The 21,245-nt window shown below is 42.5% G+C and overlaps 2 protein-coding genes across 4 annotated transcripts in view; both read right to left on the reverse strand.

Moving 5' to 3' along the window:
* slc4a7 (solute carrier family 4 member 7) overlaps positions 1-8,646 on the reverse strand; it is a 56,596-nt gene extending 47,950 nt beyond the window's left edge. For both annotated transcript variants that reach the window (XM_071528027.1, XM_071528026.1), the window contains exon 1: positions 8,605-8,646. In XM_071528027.1, the coding sequence (XP_071384128.1) occupies positions 8,605-8,646 (42 nt within the window). The remainder of the gene's footprint in view (positions 1-8,604) is intronic.
* Positions 8,647-15,142: 6,496 nt separating this feature from the next.
* eomesa (eomesodermin homolog a) lies at positions 15,143-19,596 on the reverse strand. Of its 2 annotated transcripts, XM_071528030.1 has the most exons (7): positions 18,722-19,596; positions 18,155-18,309; positions 17,165-17,286; positions 16,721-16,879; positions 16,455-16,516; positions 15,588-16,306; positions 15,143-15,460 (listed from the first exon to the last, which is right to left on the reverse strand). In XM_071528030.1, exons 1-7 carry the CDS (start codon positions 19,435-19,437, stop codon positions 15,447-15,449), a joined length of 1,947 nt encoding a protein of 648 aa, XP_071384131.1. In that variant the 5' UTR covers positions 19,438-19,596; the 3' UTR covers positions 15,143-15,446. The 2 variants fall into 2 exon arrangements, with proteins under 2 accessions (XP_071384131.1, XP_071384130.1); XM_071528029.1 differs by having other exon boundaries at positions 15,143-16,306.
* Positions 19,597-21,245: the final 1,649 nt, after the last annotated feature.

Raw genomic sequence — 21,245 nt, forward strand, 5'->3', positions numbered from 1 at the left:
CAATCCGCAGAGACTGACCTAAGAGAGGTGTTAAATAGTGAGAGACCTTTCCCTTGAGATTACTGGGTGCCTCTGTTTCACACCGCCAAAAGCACAAGCACACACTAGGGACGAGAATACTGACAAATCGTTACTGCCAATTATTGTTAAGTTACGTAACCAATTCAACTAGTCTGAAAACAGAAAGATGCTAAGCACAGACAAGATTGAGAGCACGTATACACATGACTTCTAACAATCAGCGAAATATATATGCATGTGGATATATGTACATACATATACACACACATATAAAACAGGCAAGTCGTCTATTTTTATATGTAATGATAAGCAGTAGGGGCGTAATGTTTTCTGGCTGCCATTTCTGCAAGGCTAAATTTAATTTAACCAGCTAGTGTTTCTATTGCTGACTGGTACATCGCCCCACAATTCATTCTAGTCATTTAATCATTCCCTTCCCTGAAGCCTCACCAAGCTTGAACAGGGCAAAGCAAACAAGGCAGTCAGATCACATCCCTTGTGTCCACCAACGCCTAAGCTCTTCTGGGTCAAGATGCTGATGTAGGGTTCATTTTCTCCCTTGAACTCACTGAGCATTCTGGTTTTTGTTTCATGGTTCCATCTTGAACAGTTGGGAAGATGCCTCAATGCGCAGACACATGGAAAAACACAGACACTCCAAACAAACAGATCTCCATCTATGATGCTGGATGTAATCTACACACACACACACACAGATGGAAACCATGTCCCCTCTCTACCCCACAAATATCTTCCCCTCTGTGTGTGCACCTGCTTTCAACAACACTTCCTTCCTCGCTCCTGCCCCTCTGGGTCTATCCGTCTTGAGTTCTGTGCTTTTAACCAGCCTGAATGAGACCAAGCATTTAATTTCATTTCACTTCAGTCAAATAAACATAATTTTTATTGAGAGCAAGCACGTTGTTTGGATTCAACTCGGCGGACCAATTTTCCACCCTCCTCTCACTCGCGCTGCTCCTTCCCCTCCTTCCTTCCTTCCTATTCTCCTTGTCCCGCTCCTTCAAGCAGCCATATCTGTCTCAGTTGGTTTCCTCTCTTGAAATGGAAACGATCCGTTCCTGCTCTTTGATCACCTCGAGGAGCAGGAACGGATCGTTTCCATTTCAAGAGGTATGACTGGCGAGGCAAGGGCTTCTTGCCCACTCTTTCACCTAATCCTCCTCCTCCAATCTCTGCTGTTTTTTTTTTAATCTCTGTTCAAATGTACTGAACACCTGCCCCCTTCATTAGCACAACCTATGACCGCTACTTTACTCTACAGCATGAGAGCATACAGTAAGAGGACACACAGACACACACACACACACACGTAATACTGCACATACAGAGCCACTGGATGTTATTCAACTGCACAGCACGACAGTCATGCACATCATAAACACACACAGAGGGAAGAACAAACGTACCGTAAGCACATGCTCCCCTTCGCTCTGTCCCTCCATTTAGATTATAACATTAGCCGGGCAGCAGTGACGTTAGCCGGTTCCTTCTCTCTGTTGGTTCTCTCTACTGTAGAATGTGTGTGTGTGAGCAAAGCTCGGACAGAGATACTAGAGCACTGGTCTGCTCCCTCTTCCTCAGCTCATCTCTTTATACAGAGAGCAGAGACAGAAAGAGAGAGAGAGAGAGCAAGCGAGACAGAGAGAGCTGCTTTATGACACACACTGCTCCGCTCTACCCTGACAGCCCGCTCTTTGCTCAGCAGCCAATCCCCTGCCACCATGAATATTTTATTCACCCAGCCAAGAGCTCAAACACAAACACACACACACACACACACACACAGAGACAGAGGGCATACACACACTTGGAGGACATACAAATGCTCACCCGCTGAGGTATTCAGGTCACACATGAAGGCCCACCCCCAGCACAGATAAATAGAAACACACACACGTGTCGGCTCGGCATTCCACAGAGGGTGCAGTGTAATGAAAAAGGACAGTTAGCTGTGTATTCATTAGGAGCCTCTGTGCTCCGACTCTGTGACATTCATAATCTCCATCGCAGCCTCAAGGTTGGCGATGTCTTTCAGCAACCTGTAATCCCAAAGAGGACTATGACTCATTTCTTCCCTGACCACTACAAAAAAAAACTCTCGTACTGTTGCAAAAATAGGGCAAATGAAGCCCACATCTCTGCATCATAAGCAGCTAAGAAAACAGAATTTGGTTACTCAAGGACAAACTGTGGAACCCAGTCCTTAGAGACCCATGAATGTGCTACATGTAATCTGCTATCAGTTCCATTTAGATTAATAACCACAAGACCATTATAGCTAGGGTAAAACTGAGCCTAAATTCATTACCCCACTTAATCAGAGACATAATATTGGGAGGAAAGGGGAGGGTGCCACCTAATGGCTGAATCTACATTTAGCCAAGACACCAGGCAAACTAACTGCCCACCAGGGTAATGCTTGAGACTTTGTAAAAACAGACTACATGCTCTATACCTACATAGTCAGAACAATGATTTTCTGGTAAAACTATGATCTATGATCTATGGCTGTGACATTCTTATTTCAGATGTGTATTTGTGAGGGTGACGTTATAAAATTTGAAGATAGAAACCTTTTTTAAACCTTTACTTGAAATGTTACTTCAAATGAGCAGGCTTGCTCTTTTCCAGCAACGCCCTGCTTCAAATTCACACAGTTACATACATTCACAACAGAGGTTAAGTGCCTTGCTCAGGGGTACCTCAACAGTTGCTCTTGAGGAAGGGGAGAGAGTTGCTCAAAAATACATGACATCAAGTAGTGGAACAAAGGTTTCTATCCTGAAAACTGTGGTATTACACCATGTCTCAGATAACAGTAGTTATTCATTTATTTGGAGTTATTTACTGTCACAGCTGCCTAGATTAGCATATCCCATGTGTTTGTGCATATGTGTGTGTGTGTACTGTGTATGTTTGAGTGTATGTCATAGCGATACAGATTTATGTCCAAACCTGATGAGACCCTATGGACTAGGTTAAGGTCAGGGTGAATTTCTAACTTAATTGTGTGTGATCCAGGTCAGGTTCAGTGTTACAAAACACTTTTATTTGCAACTGATGATTTGAAAAATGATTTGGAGTTTTGCGCTTTGGCCTGGTTTAAGCCAACAAAAACCCAGCCTACACACCCCTGTGACTCAGTTCAGGTTTAGACAGATATCTTGCAGGTTTGGATTGGTTGCAAATTTTCCAGCCCAAATCAAGCAAACATTATCTGCAAATCAAAACAATATGTATTACAGACATACAGATTATGAAGTTCCCAATCCTATATAACCACACAAGGAAATAAGCAGTAATGGCCATCTTTTGTTTTTCATTAGCAGAGGAAAGCTAGGGTCTTTGTGTTCTATTAATCATTCTGAGCTTTAGGAGGCGGCACACCCCAGAATTTCTGTATACTATTTCAGTACCTTTTGCACGCAGCCCAAACCCCTTACAAATGCCCAATGTACTAAATAGGCCAATCTGGACTGCAAGTAAGTGGTCAGCTAAGGGTGAGTGATTAAGCGACCAGCTAGGTTGGCAGATTGGCCGCAATGACCGTGGGTGTAGTGTGATATGAGAATAATAGCATAGTGTGTCCTCTTCCATTACTTTCATCTAGCCAAACCCCAATTTTGTAATTGTCATCATGTGGTTATGCAACAACAATCAGCTTACCACTAAACACAGAAAAGAATGCAATATCTATCAAATTTCCAAATATGACTGCTATCCATGGCAGTTAGCTCACAAAATCATAAAATGCAACATGGCTAGTTGTTTAGCCAAGCCAATTTTCTGCCACAGGATTGCGTGTGCACACCCCCTAGTATTTACAAACAAGAAGCGGGTCTATAGGACAAAGGTGAACTTCTCAAAGACCCATTATCCAGTCCGGTTCATATCACCACAAAGCCAAGCTTCCACTGTACCATCAACCATTAAGGATTGAGGCCACTTAGCTAGAGACAGGATAAGATCAGTATTCACAAAGACAAAGCTCCAACTAGTCAGAGGAAAGTCTACTATTTAGAGAAGTATAATCGTGAGCTTTCTGATCTGCTTTCCTGCCCTGTATGCTCATAAAATTACCTTCTAGGGAAATGCTATGTCTCAAACAGTTCTCCAAGAACTCAGTCACAGTAAATAGTCCTCAAATTGTAGCCGGGGCAGCAGTAGCGTAGAGGATAGAGAAGTAGGCTTGTGGCCAATGGTTGCCAGTTTCAATCCCCAGACCAGCTGGGAAAATGTGGATAGGGAAAGGGAATGGGTAATGCTCTCTCCTACCTCCACAGCTACTGTCAAGGGGCCACTGAGTAAAGCACTTAAACCCTAACTGCTCCGGTAGAGCTGCTCAGTGGCCAACAGTGGAAGACTGCGCCTGTTCTGCGCAGCTCCCAGGTGTGAATGTACAAAACTGTGTGAATGTGAAGCAGAGCGTTGCTGGAAAAGAGCAGGTAAACTCAGTCGACTTTCCCTAGATAAATAAAAGGTTAAAGTAAAAAAAAAATCCATTGATTTAACAACATTTTTCTATGAGTCAAAAACAAAGAAAATACAGAGCAAAGGCACACACAATGGTATAATCTTTCACAGTCATGGTAGTGGGCCTAGTGATTGCCTCCAAAGAGCACTTAAAAGCTTATGGTCTCAGCCTGCACTGTGGCGTTAATATTAGCCTACTTGGTGAAAGTACATTTCATCCCTACAGAGAGTGGATTGTATACAATATGGACAAACAGGCTCTCTATTGTGCACACCCATTAGCTTATATCTAGCTCCTGTATGCATGAATCCTCTATTGTGTAGGGTTATTATATCAACATTGCTGAACAGAACAGTACACTATTAGACCTCCAAAGAGGCTCATTCTGTGTAAAAAAAAAAAAATAAATAATCAAAGCAATGTCATACAGCCAGCCAGTCTCATAAAACACTCACTGACCCTGGCAGTAACCTCTTCGCTGAGCCTTAAATAGCTCAGGTCAAAGAGCCCACACCGGCTGGACTAAAGCCCTGTTTCAGGCCATAGCATGACAGGACAGCAGGACGCACAAATCTCCCCGTCACAATCTCCCCTCCTGCCTGGCAGACACCTGAGGTAATATTCCATGAAATATTACCTCAGGCGTGAAGACGTGAAGTGGGCTAAAGACAGAGACCTATTGATCACAAAGGATAGGAATCAAGAGGGACCTGGCAATTCAGTTTTGAATCTCAGTCCCAATTCAATGTTATCATCATGACTCATGATGTACAGTCAGTTTTGACACATTATCATTTGGCAACTTTTTACTGCTACCATTTACAAAAATGATCATTTGAGCTCCTGGCTGAGCACCTTTTGATATGACGGTGGTGGTTAAAGCAAAAGTATGAGTGTGAGACTCAGTTTCCTGAGCCCCACTGGTTGCTGTGTTCATCAGAAAAGTATGTTATGCTGTAGAAAAAAGGCTCTAGAAAAAAGATGAGAAGTTTCTCTTTCTAATGTCATCCAAGAGGTTCCTACATGCTTTGAGAATCACTTTTAGGACAGTTTTAAAATAGGGAGCAATAAAACTGGAATAGCAATCCTACCCACTGCGTATACAACACTGATACAATTCCACCCATCATATACTGCAGTACTATAAAACTGCAATTGCAATCCTGCTCATCCGCATCCCAAAGATATAGTAGTGTGAGCTCCAGTAAGCAGGGCATCCTGGTGGTTATGCAGCACAAGTATAAAGAAGAGCTGGTGTTTGCAAGATTTTATGATTAAGAAATAAGTGTTTAGTTCTCGCAACTTAAAGAACCAATACAAACTTATGAGAACAAATAAGTACCATCATCCAGGGACAGGTACTTTCATATTTTCTCTTTTCAGGACAGCAAGAGCCAAGAGAGAGGTGCTGTAGTAGAGACAGACATGCCCACTAGTGAGGTGAACCAACATCAGAGCACACATGTAATCAGTTGGTAGTAAATGGACGTCACTAAGAATGTAATGAATGCCTGGGGAAGATCCAAGTCATATTGGTTTCTCTCACTCTCTCTTTTTTGACCTCCCATCTCTCAGTTTGAAACCAAAGATGATCCATTAAGTCCTGGTGACCACGGGCCAAGTCTTTGGCCACTAAGCGTTCAGTAAACACCATCGGCTGAACATGTAGGCCCATGCATAAAACCTAGCCATAGTTAGGTTTGCCAATTAAAATCTTTCAGCTGTAAACAGCCTCACAGCAATCTCCTCTCTAATGCTTAGAGGCTTACAAAGGTCGTTCAGGCATCCAGTCAGGGGGATTTTTAAGGGGCTCTCCATAAATGCCATGTAAACAGTCCGAGATGGTCAGCAGTGGTCAGAGAAGAGGCATAAATATGGCACAACAAGCAGCTCCATGACATAACATGACATTAACTGTTGTCATGTCAGGATTCATGTCACAGGGATCAGACAAAGGCATAGCCAGTGATTTGATTATGGGGCAAATGTACAGGCTAACCTCACGTTTGAAATGAATGAAAAATGAAAAAATAAATAAAAAATGTAAAAAGAAAATCACATCCCTGCTTGGAGGCACAATGACAGCAGTGGCTTTTACAGTATTTACCTGTTTCGTATGAAAAGCATTGATCAGTTTGGGGAAGATTCTCACTGTCCATCCCCATTTCTGAGCCCAGTGACAGCAATGCCTCCTCGTCCGTTTCTCCTTGACATGGACATTTTAAAGACTCCCGAAGATTGAATGGTAGGGTCAGCAAGGCCGAAATAACACAAGAAAAGAGACTGGCTCCTTGCAACCAGAGTCAGGTTTCAAACATCCAGGCAGTGGCTAATGCCTGGATGTTTGGCTGACAACTGAACAATGGAGTCTTCTTCAAGACCAGCGTTCTGACGGAGAAATAGTTAATGAGCCCAGAGACTTTATTAGGCATCAAGCAGTTGAATTGTATGAAGGGTCTTATGTGACAGTGAAGGCATTGACTCTTAAGCCTGGGGAAGATGTAAGCAGCTAGCCAGCAACTCCCTTTCACTGGGCAGCCAGGGGTCAAGTTTCCTCAGATGCATGCACATGTACATACATGCACACACACACACAGAGTGCAGGTCAAAGTTCCCTATGCTGACCTTGATGTCAGACAGTCAGAGTACCATTTAAATTTAGCTCTGCAACCAGTTTCTTTTTTGGGGTTTGTTAGACTGCTGTTTAAAGGAATAGTTCACCCAAAAATGAAAATTCTGTCATCATCTACTCACCCTCATGCCAGTTGAAACACAGATGAAGTTTGTCCATATAACACACAGGGAGGTTGCCAGTACAACTCCATAGCAGTTTTCTCCAAAACAACTCAAGTCAGTGGGGACCAATTCTTCAGAGTTCCAAAACGACCTATATTTACACCATAATTTAGTGCAAATCTTAACTACAGCTGATTGATTTGCAACAAATAATGGTGTATAGGTCTTTCTATTCACAGTGTGATTGTTTGGCTGTTTTTGTTTTGGAACTCTAAGAAGAAGGAGAAGGCTGTGTGTTATATGGACTAACAAATTTCACCTGTGTTTCATTTGGCATGAGAGTGAGTAGATGATGACAGAATTTTCATTTTTGGGTGAACTATTCCTTTAAATTGACACAGTCCACCAACCCATCTGTGACTGTAAAGTTACACCCAACAAACAGGATGTGGATCCCTACTCTCACCACAGCTCAAGTAATGCAAGTCACACAAGAGTTTGGTACTTGTAGTGTATCCTTCTGCAATCACATGTCTGACTGAGCAAAATGATGTCTCTTTCCGTTTTAAGTCTATTTATTCTCTCTCGTTGCACAAGCTTTCACTGTAAAATTAGCAGCATTTCCTGACTTGGAAATGTCACACAAGAAAGCTGATCTATTTTGGGCGCATTTGATATGCAAATGAGCTTCTCATTTCTGTACTCCAACTGTAAGCCAAGCTACACAGCAGATCTTTATGACTGACCTGTTAGGACACATTTCATTCAGTGGCAGAATAGTGAACCTGTTGAACTTGTAGATGCGAGTGAGAAAAATGCTACAAAGCCATGTAATCAATTATAGGCAGACTAAACTATTGTCAGATCCACTCAGACAATCTATATCGAAGTTCAAGTTAATTAGAGCTTGAAGAAACACTGGTTTGCAGAAATATAGTCTTGCCTGCCAACTGAGGACAGCTTCTCAAGCAATAACAACGTTTCAGAACAAGGATCGAGACTTTGCCTGTTCGAATCGTGCCAGGCTAACGTTAGTACATTAGCTAGCAGTATCTAGAAATGCAGATGAACTAAACAACTATAACTCGTCGGGAAAACAAACTTATACAAACAACATGTTTGAATTGACGCCCCAACTGACTTGAATGAGGGGCTTTAAATACAACTTGCCCCTATGCCACGTGTCATAACTAGAAAGCCGGCTAACAATAGCAGTCGCCGGTTGGTGGCTGAATCTGACTCCCAAGCATCCCTTCTTCTTCTACGGCTGTTTGGCAAGAAAGGGGCAAACATGGACAACGAGGAAACAAATAAAAACTATGGTAGGCTACCTGTGTTGGGTGCGTACTTACCGTTCTCAAGAGGGGCCTCATTTGCTCACTAGGTTCGTCCATTTCACCTGTCGCCTGCCTTCTGCCTCTTTTCTGCCGGGTGATGAACGGCGGAGAACCGAGTTCGGTGACACTTCTCTGAACTGTGAGGTCTAGCTGTGCTTTGCTGCTGAACGACGCGGAAAAGACACGCCTTCACGGTGATTGACAGGCTTCTCTACCAATACGCTTTCAATAGCCGGCATTCACAGCCAATTAAAACCGAGAACGCTCCAGCGAGGGGGAGCAATTTCCTTGCCCTGTCCGTCCGCAAGTTCCAAACGGGCTTTTTGTGATGCAGATTTTTTTTTTTTTTTATTGAGCGAAGCCTGAGAGAAACAGCAAACTACCATGGGGGCAGGAACGAGGTCAGGTTAGGGGCAGAACAGACAATGCACAGTCACATATTGCACGAGGATGCTGGGTTATTACCTGAAGTTATTAATCTTTTAGATATAATGAAATCACTAATTGTTGAAGACAAGAGACTTCCATGTTTTAACCATAAATTGTTTGTTTGTTTTTTATTTAGCCTTCTACGTTTGCTATACGTTGCAGTGAATATAATTTATCCAAAATGTCTGGGTCTAAGCGGGCTTTTTGTGAAAACTGGTAACATAGCCTGGTACCCCTGCTGTGTTTTGGGAATCCTCAGACAATACAGTTGTTTACATGCACATCAATATATAGTCTGTTTCAGATCTCAATTAACATAAATACTAAATACATAAATAATGAAGGCTAAATATTTTGCTTGAAGTGGGAGACAAACAATGGAACAGATGCCTTTTAATTTGAGGGGATAATGTAGGTTTAGGAGCATGCTTTTCATCAGAAAACCATAAAGTATTTAAACAAACATGAAATGTAATCCGCTCACTCTGTCATCCTAGAGCCTCTTGACTCGGGTTTATCATGCATTTAAAAAAAATGGTATGGTATAAATGTAATGATTGATTTTTACCAGCAGATGGCAATGCTGCATCAATCAATTTTCTGTGGCCATGTGAGAAGGCAGTGGTAAAGCATGTAGGCCCTACTGCATTTAATTCACTATCCAGAGTTCATACTTCATATTCAGAGTTCATGTTCATATTTCCGTCTTTACGGCACACATCTCACTGACTTCTAAAGAAACCAAAAAACTATATTTTGGTGCTGTGTTTACAAACTGCTGCAATTGCAAAAAACATTCACAACCTGAAATAGAATAGGTCTAGTTGGGGTTAGTATATTGTGGAATAATCTTGGGCTTTTCCATTAGTTTGAATGGTCCAGTCCAGAAACCCATCTCTGGACATCCTTTCATCCAGACCAATGTGATGACCTACATGAGGATTAGCACATGAGTTTGAAAATGAGTGAACAGTATCTGATTTCCTGCATAATTGCAGTGAACGCCCTCAGTCATATCTATGATTCTAAAATGAGTTTGTGATCAGAGGTTCACAGCAGTTCATCACTTACAGAGGGCAATATAATTAAAACAGAAAACAGACAGATGCAAACAGCAGAACTAGTCTGTTCTTTCAGAAGAGTTCATGGGCATCTTCCTTTAAATAGAGTACCCCCCACCACCCTCACCAACCCCCGGCATAATCACACGGCGGCTCTGAAATAGAACTGCGAGGTGGGAGATCAAACTATCACCTCTTAATTGTACCCTGAGTCTTAAAGATGCTGAGAGCCCATTAGCGCACAAAGAAGTGTGCCGTGTACCGCTCCTGAAACATGCATCCGCACAATGCAGCTGGGAGATGAGTCAGAAGTTAGACAAGTGGAAGAAGCATCACACTGGCATCCACCTGTGCTGCGACTCACTTAAAAAGATGCAACCTGCGAGGCTTGGTGATGTTGCTAGAGAAAGTTTTCTCTTTTAAGGCTTCAAAGGGGAAAGGTTAGGAAGAAGTGCAGTTGTACGAAATATTACTTAAGAATTCTTCCCATTTGTCCTTCAATGTCAAATGTAGTGGCCAGTAGGAAAGGCTACTCTCATAATAATTACTTTCATAATTATTATGAGAGTTTTGCAGATATTCTTCCCTTGGCTGCAGGTAACAAGAGGCAACAGATTTGAGTGTGTAACACGCCAGGCGCAAGCCACCAGATGAATATTGACCGTGTCATGTTTTGTGCCAGAGGCTGCAGAACTGAAGAGGCCCTCTTTCCCTGAAGGTTTAGTGGATGTTGTTTTTCCTCCTGTGGCGAGGACGTCCGAGGGTGCCAGGAGAGACGGAGGGGAATGTGAAATTCCCAAATCTGTCGGAGCGCTCCATCAAAGTGCCAATGCATTGATTTTGACCATAGATCTTTTCCACCTGGCTGCCTCTGCGTCCCCAACCCCAAACCCCGCTCTCAACCGAAGCCTACCGAGGGTCTTGTGGGAGCCTTAGTGCCCCTGAATCCTGCTCATCTCCCCTGGGACACTCATAGGAGGGGGTGGGTAGAGACGACCAGAGACCAGTGCAGTGTGGTGTACCCAAATCGACAGGGATGGATAGATGGTGGGAGGGACAGGCTGTGGAGATGGGAAATGGTGGTGGTGGTGGTGGGTGGTGAGGGGTGGGGGGGGGGGGGTCTGGGGCGGTCCGGCCTGTTGAGGTGCGTCCCACTGCCCTCCGGGGGGAACACAGGGGTCTGAAATCAATGCGCTGTTAAGTGCAGCTTAGCCGCGGGATACTCTATCTGGCATTAGCCATGCACCAGCGAGTCAGGGCCTCGCCTGCGCGCTGCACACGCAGTCTGAGGGCACCGACACGAGTTCCTTCCGCGCCTCCGGTTTCTCTCGCCTCTGTGTTCTCTGCTAACACTCAACGCCCTATTCCAAACAGTTGTGGCCCTGCTAACTTGAGACTCATCTCACACCAGGGTCACACTCTAACGGACCTGTGAGCGTTACACCCGTCCTGTAGACACCGGCCCACCCCCTTCCACTGCTGACGAACCAGTTTAGATGGAGAGAGAGAGAGAGGGAGACTAAATAAGCGCTGTGTTGTGTACATGAACACCTGAGGCAACCTAAATGGAGGCTTTTTGTCATCATCATTAAGACGTTCAAAGCCCATGGTCTCCACTTGATAACACAAATAACATATGCATATCATACCGAAAAAAGAACAGCAGTTTGGGAGTGTCATCATATGACGTGAATTGGTGCAGTAAGGTATTAATTATTGTATTAGGTCAAATAACTATCCCCAAGGCCCCTACCACATAACACAGTACAGTGCACTGTTTGATGTACTGTCTGTGCATCATTTCAGGTTGGACTATAGCGTTGTTATTTGATTCTTTCCTGCTGACGTTAACATCAAAGTCATTTAAATCAAGACCCTTTACAATATCAAGTCCGTTAGCTAAATCTTGGGTGAATACATCACAAAACAACAGTGTCCATGTGAGGCTCAGTTTGTCCCTGCAGATCAGTTTGGCGGTTATTCTGACTGGCTTGACAATCATTTGACAGAGTTGACATTTATCAACTCATCAAAAGGGGAAATATAGTGTGAAGAGGAAACATAATCACCACCGTCTTGCTTGTCTGTTGGTTACTTTTAAAAGGGGGGTCTAAAAAATCTTGACCCAGAAACATGTCTGCCTCTGGCCATATTTAGTCAGTGAGAGCAGTAATAGTGTGTGACTGAAGGTGAGGAAACAGCCTCAGGCCTTCATCTGTGTTTGGATGTCAACCCTCCTTGGGTACAATGTCTCTGTAGCCTCCTTGGCCTTTCTTACATGAACTCTCATCATGGTCACCAATGGAGGGCCTAAGGGAAGGACACAGACACGCAACTGTAGACACACACACACACACAGAGGCACAGAAAAAAGAAGGAAGAGAGAGACAGAACTTAAGTTCTTGTAATGATACATTCTCTCTAAATTCTGTATACCGCTGATTGGTTTTCACCCAGGTGAAACCTGATACAGTCCTAGGCCTTGTATAACAGATACTGCAACAAAATGCAGTCAATCACTGAGATTGTAGCTAGCAATGTTAACATCAGCAGCAGAGTACAGCAGTCAATTCATCACTTTCTGCAGGTCTCATCCCAATGCGCACATCTCCTATAAGTCAACATGGTCTGAGTTTGTGGAAGCATGCTGTAGAGGTGTCTATTGATTACTGTGCTTCTTGCATGAATGGTTGAGAAAGGCACAGTCTATTGACTTGTTGCTGGATTTTGGAGTTGTCAGGGGCTCCCAGGAATCACCTCTTGTTAACTCAAGGGATATCCATCAAGTAAATGATCAGATACTATTTAGTGAGCTGCATTCACTGACAGACTGGAGGCTGCTAGTGATAATCCTTACTTAAACATAAGATAGATGGAAATCTTGCCTTACACTGAATGTAAGTCATGTTGTCGCAGTATGTGCTTATTATTTACTTACTGATTGCCTACTTATGCTACTATGTTATTTGTCAATATGTCCCTGGACCAATGTCATCAAAACAAATTAGCATGCATTTATTGTACTTGGCACATAAAGTGGTTTTGATGCCTTCACAGTGAAAAGACTACGAAGATCTTTGCAGTGGAAACATAACAAAGAGGGGAGGTCAAGTTGGCCTAGAGGTCTGGAGGCTGATCAGTAACTGGAGGGTTGCTGGTTCAACTCCTGGCATGGACAGGAGAGTGTATTCCAGGTATTACATCTACAGTGCCCAACATCCATGTCAAAGTGCCTGTGACAAGGCCTTAAAACAGGGATGCTGCACTGTGGGTGACCCTGCACCCTCTGACCTCTTTGAAGAAATACATGTGTTGGGGGTTATGTGTGTGTGCGTTGGAAGAAAGAACATGTGGAAAGATAAATTCCATATGTTTAATTGGGCAGTAAACTGCACTAGTTCCAGTGTAAGATGTGCAATAAGTGTAAATATAAGCTGGGTAATTTGTTCTGTTGATATGAAAAGACTGAAAAAGTTAGTTATTTTAGGGATGATCAAAAAGAAAGATCCAAGATTTTTTTTATCACAGTCCTCCAATTTCACTTCGATAAAAATCAGATTTTTCTCAGTTTGTCATTAGCTCTATTAGTATCATTTGTCTCCAAATCTCTGCCCCCACATCCCCTTTTATCCAAGTGCCTATGGTTGTCCAGTCACAACCTTGACTGCTACTCTACACCTCACAGTCGCTGATGAGCAGAGGTCAAGAGAACATGAAAGTGAGAAAAAACATCATCAGATGCTCAGAAATACGATTCGCTGACATGCACAAGAGCAAACAGAACACATTTTTAGTCTGCAGTATCTAACCCCCCCCCAAGAGCCTATTTCTTACAGCTTTCCTGAGAGGCCAGGGCAATCAAGAACTCTACCTTGTTAGGAGGTGTTAATTGGAGTTAGTCAGATTCCTCACTTTGTCAAGGAGTCTGACAACAGAATTAATTAGAATTCTAGAGTATGTAAATCAATTCAAATTGGGATCCTTGAGGGGGAGGATTTGAACCATTTTCACTAACGAAAACAGGAGCTGAGAGGAGCTGAGAGGTCTCCGTGTGATTATTATGACTTTTCTCTTCATGCATTTTATCTGTATTGCAGTGCACTAATCCAGTTTTAGAAAGACCATATATACTGTATATACTTTATATGGTATATATTATATATATATGTAAAGTTGTTGAGATGAACTTGGCTGTTGATTGATTGATGAATCAGTTTCCACTTAGCCTGGCTTTCTGTCTTCTCTTAGGTACACATGCCTCACATGAGAAGTCATAGTTGCATTACTTAGGTAAATTCTGAGTTATAAAATGTGTGAGAACACCATGGTGATGACAGAGTGAATAGTAGGATTATGTGCTTTTGTGTGCAATTTCACCTAATTAGGTCTATGTTGTGAGTGATGCAAGTCTCATATATAACACTTGAATTGTGAGCTATAGTGTGATTTTGTAACACTTAATTGTAGCTGAAATGATTGCTCAGCTCTTTCGTGACAAGAGGCCATGGGTATTGAGTATTTCTTCTTTATATTGCATACATCTAGGAGCAACAATACATTATCTAAAACACTATCTTGTTGCCAAACGACTGTGGCCAAATAATAGAAATATGCTATAACGTTTTATAAATCTTATATATTTATAAATCTGCTGATAACTTGATGGGAACAATAGGAATTTAGCCTTAATGTCCCTCCGTTAAAATATTATAATACGGCTGGATGGATTTTATATTCTAACATGTTGCAGTGTCAACTTGCTGACTTCGAAGGTCTTAATTTGCGGCCTTCAAAATAGGCCAGCAGATAGGTCACCTGGCTTACACACACACAGCTTAATAAATCACACAAATTAAATTTTAGATTTGATTGAAAATTTCATTTTATCACGTTGGGATTTTATTCCAGTTTCTAAACTAGCCTTTTATACATGTCAAAATCCATGTTTATATTTCCTTATTTACAGTTGATTAAGGCAGAATATTTAAGGACTGAACACAGACCACTGGCCTATCTACTGTCACACGGCAATAATGTAAAAATAAAACATACAGCGAAAGACATATTTGGACAATGCTTCATGAAAAGCTGCTTTATTACCCATTTTATAACACCTCCATGAAGACAAGATTTGTACAAGATACATCACATTCTAAAGTGCACGAATACTGTACAACAAAAAGGACTTAAATATGCAAAAAAGAATTCACATTTGTAAAAAAACAAAACAAAAAAAGTTAGTAAAAAATAAAGGAAAAGAAGGGACATGCTTTTTCAAAAACAACAATCACTATGCATGTTTCTGCTCAGGTATGTGGGAGGGGCTGGCCTGGGAAAATAACCTTGTGCAGCTTGCTTGGGGGAACACTAAGCTTTGGCACCTTTAGAGAAAAGAGAAAAATGACATTAACAAGGAACGGAGTGCACTCAATAATAAACCAAAGAATTATATTCAGTTTCAATAAATACAGTCTTAGGGGCTTGTGTAGAATGCATAATAACCCATGCCTTTTGGGTTGTCCTTGTTGTACTCCTCCGTGGTCAAGTCCTCACACTTGATGGTAGGGGAATTCTCTGTGCTCGACCCCCCAGGAGACATCCTGCGCCTCTTGCAGACCATGGAGTACACGCCGGAGTCGGTAGAGTCCACCGATTTCAGCGAGTGGGACGTCTCGATCCAGGTGGAGGCCGGCGGGGCGCTCTCCTCGGGCAGCTTGTCTTTAGTGGCCCCCAGCTGGTCCTCGGGGAAGGCCGGGGGGCTGGGCCGGGGGGACCAGGGCAGGCCCGTGGTCATCTTGCGCTGGTAAGAGCTTCTGGTGCCCCAGCCCGCCGCCATGGAAGCGAAGGCCGAGTCTGGGTAGTAGCTGAGGGCGTGGGACGTCTGCAGGGGCAGGGGCTTGATGCCGTAGGACAGCAGGCTGCTGGTGGAGTAGTCGTTCTCATACGACAGGTCCAGCTTGTTGGAGCCCGCCTGCTGGACCGGGGTCACGAACCAGCGCTGGGCGGAGGCGGCTGCACTGGCGTCCTCAGCCTGCGGAGACAGGAGGCTGTTGGTCTGAGGTACGGCCCGTTCTCCGGTGTAGAAGCGGTTCTGGGGCAGGTTGTTGACGAATTGGTCCTGAAAGAAAGGCTGCATGGCGTAGCGGGCCCCGGGGACAATCTGGTGGGAGCGGGGCGAGTCTGTTGGGGACGGGGTCAGCCTGTCGCTCTCTGGGGCCGTGTACATCCTGTTCAGCAGATGAAGAAAGGAACAGAGAATTATGAAGAATTATGGGACGTTGCGAGAGTAAAAACAAACAGCCAAAATAAGCATCACACAGCGTACCCACAGAACAACAGACAAACCACACTTTGCTTAAGATGCAAGACACTTACGAGTCATAATTGTCCCGGAAGCCTTTTGCAAATGGGTTGTGATCTATCTTCAGCTGTGTGATCTGAATACACAGAGACATTCAAATCATGCATTATTGCATCATAACACAGCCTTTTGCATTATGACTAAGGAGAAATGATCAAGACTGATGACAATTTTTTTTTACATGTTATTTCAATGTCATTTTGTTTTGTTCTTACTGAATAACCAAATAAATTCTAAATCAGATTCAAATAAAAAAACAACTAATAATCCAAATACTTACGTCGGTGTTCTGGTAAGCAGTGACAGCAATAAACTGGTTCTCTGGGAAGGTGAAGGTTTGGGTCTTGGCCTCGTTGCTCATGTCCTCCACTCCATCCTCTGTCACCTCCACAATGTGCAGCCGGGGTTGGTATTTGTGAAGAGACTGCAAGACAATCATCTGCAAGGGAGAAGTGTTTCAAGTAAAATATCGTCACAAAGCCCATTCCACTTAACAATGAAGCATACTTTAGTCAAGCTACATTATTTATTCAATGGAAACGGGTATTAGTTGATTTTATAATAAAAAAAATATCATTATCCTGACACAATGGACACAAAGTAAAATATTGTTGTATAAATTATATTTAAATAATAGGCTATGTATAAATAGATAGCTGACAGATTGACATTTGACAGATACTGAATTCAGACACTGGAATGCTGGGAGACAATAATATCTAACCTGTGTGTTGTTGTTGTTGGCCCCTTTATTGTTGGTCAGCTTCAGCTTGCCAAAAGAGATTTCTTGCCTCATCCAGTGAGCACCAGTGTTTGGAGATTCAGGATGAACATACATTTTGTTTCCTAAGATTGAAAAAAAAAAATAATGTAATCAATATGACACAAAATGTGTTTATATCTGTGCAATTATTTCTCATCTAAAATTGCTCATATGACAAATCAAATCAGTGAATTATAATGAATCTGATCATTTTATTTTAATAATCCAAAGGCTTTGGGAAAAGAAAATACTGGAAAAATTCAATAACCATTCCATCCTGGACATTTGTTCTGATGTTCATTCATTTTTATTTTCATAAATAAAGTCATCAATTGATGGTGCTAGATTAACCTGCATTGAGATTCATTTTCATTTAATTTTAATAAAATGAGAAAGCTTCAACAATATTTCAAAGACAAAACTGAAGACTGCAAATTGTTCTTCAAAGTATATTAATACTCTCAATATTAAAATATAATTCCTCTCAAAAATAAACGAAGAAATTCACAAATTTTGATGGAATATGAATGAATGTAAATATTTTGGCAGGTTTGAACGCCAGTGCTTTGTGTGAATACCATATTTAGCCAACAATTTCTCACACATACTGGTTCCCCAAGACAATTTGACACTTCAAGTTAAATTATACGGGAGTGACTAAATTACTGTGTTAAAAACACGGATTCAAGCCTGTTAAAAAAAAATCAAATGAACTAAAAATTTAAGTAAAACAGCCTATTTGTCCAAAACGATTAAAATATTCTGGACTAAATGTCTAAGGAACCGATTCCCTCATGTTTTAAAATGTGATTAATTCCTGAAGCAGAGTCGTACCTAATTCTGTACCATTCTCCAGGTTTTATTAATTATTTTGTTCGATTTCATTTTGAAACATTTATACAATACGAAACCTACAGACTAAAACTAAGTTTTGTTAATTCTGTAACTCACCCTGCATATTATTGTCTGCTTTTCCACAAGTGACCCACTTCCCTCCTTGAAAACGCCAGTGGTTCGGGTCTGCCAAAACAACTTCTACAAAGACATTGTAATGGGCCGTGAGGTTGAGTCCGGTGATGTTGAAACTGAGGAATGGAAACATCCGCCTGGAAAGATGAGAAAGATGAATTGTCAACATGTGTCCGGGAAAATTGGCAAAACTGTTAAAAACAATATCCTACGTTGGCATTGCATGTCTCCCCATGTACAGGCCAAAAGCTTGACTAACATCAAATCTATAATAAAAGCCATTGGTGATTCATATTTAGCCAATTACAGAATTGTGCATTCACAATTTACTCGAAACGAACACCTAAACCTAAATTGGTGTAAATAAAATATATTAATTTTGTGCGTAATATTTTGCCCATGCGTAAAATATTGGCAACAAATGTGACACATTAAAATAATAAACAATTGTAAATGGTTAAGCCACAAAATGTATACAAACGGATTGCATATTCTAGATATGACTACTCAGTTTAGGCCCACTAAACCCACGGCAGTGCGTCTGCCTACCTGCCCTGTTTGGTGATAATCATCTCGGTCTGGTGCCGGTGAAATTTGAGCCACAGGGGCCGGTTACACAGATAGACCTGCGCCCTGGCTCCGGCGGCAGACCCCGGCAGAGACATGGAGCCAATACCCGAACCAGTCCCGGGATAGGAGGGGTACAGACAGCCGGGACCCTGGCCGAACTGGTACCCTCCGCTGCTAAACTGGCTCCGGCCGGTGCACACGGAGGAGGAGGAGAAGCCTGTGGGCGGCAGGACAGATCCGTAATGAAGAGAGGCCGGGTACCTGGAGCTGCTGGACCCGGTGTACACCGACCCGGTCTGTCCTGCATAGGGAAAGAGGGAACACGGGTTTGCCATGTCGGAACTCGCCTGGGACGACGAGATGAAGTATCTATCAGACCCAAGTTCGTCTATGTTGTAACGCCGGCCGCTCGTCAGGTCATCCTCACCGAGAACCGGGGAGCCTTTTCTCCCATCGGGACCGGTTTTAGTCCCGGTAAAAGTGTCCCCCTCTCCCTCACCCAGCATCCCGTTTGCCACCCCGCTCAGATATTTCTTAGGAGCGCTACTAGACTCTGATTCCGTCCGGTCGACTTCTTGATATTCAATCTGTGACGATGGCCCCGGGCTGTTGTTGGCACTGTCCGACGACGAAAGATTGTAAAACGTCTTGGGTAAATTGATGCTAGCGCTGGGAAGGATGTTCTCTAACTGCATCGTTTTAATCTTGCAATAAAAACAGACTTTTCAGAGTCCCAAGTCAATCTCAGCCAAGGAGGCGACACACCACTGGCGCCTTGCTTCTCTCTTTCTGTCCTCTGTGCGCCTCCCTCCCTTACGTGTGATGGAAGGAGGTTAAACCTGCTCCTCACCTACGGATTTTCAGCTCAGAATATGGTCTGGACATGGGATGTTCAAGGGCTCTTATAAGATGTACTTCTTCACACACCCAACTCATTGTAAGCGTCATGGGAGGAGCTTTTGGAGATCCATGCGGAGGCTCCAGCCCTCTCCACATCCAATGGTCGCACTGCTCTAATTCAATTAGACAGTGTCTAATCGAAATAATATCAGAAGACAATTTGTAATGACTAGTTTATTTTTTTTACTCTCATATCCTGAGCATGTGTCTAACTAAAGTGACATGCTCCCAATATTGCTCAAGTTATATTTTGTTTTTTTTATAGCCAATTACGCGTGTAGCCCATTAATTTGTTTTAGGATTTAAGTGAAACGTGATTTTTAGGAGGCCAGTGGCAGAATACAGTTTCTCCACACTTTATCTGAAAGACTGAACACGACAGAAAATAATTCCGCAGTCCACAGCCTCCGCTCATAAACAATCACCTCTAAACTTTCCGCCTCGCTTACAAGTCTTTGCGCCTGGCACTTTGTCATTGTAAATTACAGCCTACAATTTCAGATAGTATCGGCTAATCAGAATACCTCCGCTCACTCACCCAGACGATTTATCCTTGATGAATTACAAAAACCCAGACTATTTTCTCCGCAACCGATTGCAGCACCTTAAACAAATGACATGTGCACCTCATTTCCTAATTGGCCTCGACTCCCTCTTCCCTTTCCATGTGGTCAATCCTGGCACTGACATATATAGGCTATCGACTGTCGGAACAGACTTAAAATATCCTACCTGAAAGTAGAAAGACAGTCTACACACTGTCGCTTTCATCTGTCACTGACAAAAAAAAAAAAATAATAATCAAACCAATACGTTTTTTCCGCACAAACCTTTAATATGCTGTGTTATTATAAGCCCGAGAAATGTTTGTTTCTAGGCCTCAATGAAATTGGAGATAAATATAAACGTTAAATTTTCCTCTTTCGGAGATTGTTTTTTTGTGTGTTTTTTTTCCCCTACATAAAACCTTTTTTAAATTTTGCGTATAAGTGTCACACAAAAGGATAAACGCGCACTGACAATAACTGGCCATATGGCAGTTTAACGTGCGCCTATTGAATGCTTAAAATATTAGCTATAAATGCACTTAAACTAAGCAAATGTTTTTAATTGTTTGGGTGGTCTATAAATGACAGGCGATCTCATAATTTGGAGTTAACCAATGCAAATTAATAAACAGGTCAAATGAACCTTAGCATAAATAGCCTTGGATTATTTGAATCTAATTTCAAATCAAACTGGGATGAGAGGCTGTAATCCCCACAGGATTGGCTTTCTCGATGCAGAGGGAAAATGTCTAATTATTTTTCCATTTGAGGTAACCGGTGATGAAGAAGGAAAGGACAGCTTGTGAAAAGAGGTGGACTACCGCGTTTACATGGCAGTAAATCTCCCCCACAGGCCGTTGATATCAAAATAAGCTATAGGACGGCACAGGCAGTCCTGGCAGAGAGAGAGGACACACACACACACATACACACACACATACACACACACACACACACACACACACACACACACACACTGCAGAAGTCTGCTGATATTGACGGCACACATTTAATACCAGCTGAGCCAGTTTATGAGAAAAATTCAATTTTAAAAT

Source organism: Centroberyx affinis, unplaced genomic scaffold (assembly GCF_046629955.1).
Source record: "Centroberyx affinis isolate AG114_WGS23_722 - 3 ecotype Tasmania unplaced genomic scaffold, CSIRO-AGI_Caff_v1 ptg001602l_1, whole genome shotgun sequence".
Lineage (NCBI taxonomy): Eukaryota > Metazoa > Chordata > Actinopteri > Beryciformes > Berycidae > Centroberyx > Centroberyx affinis.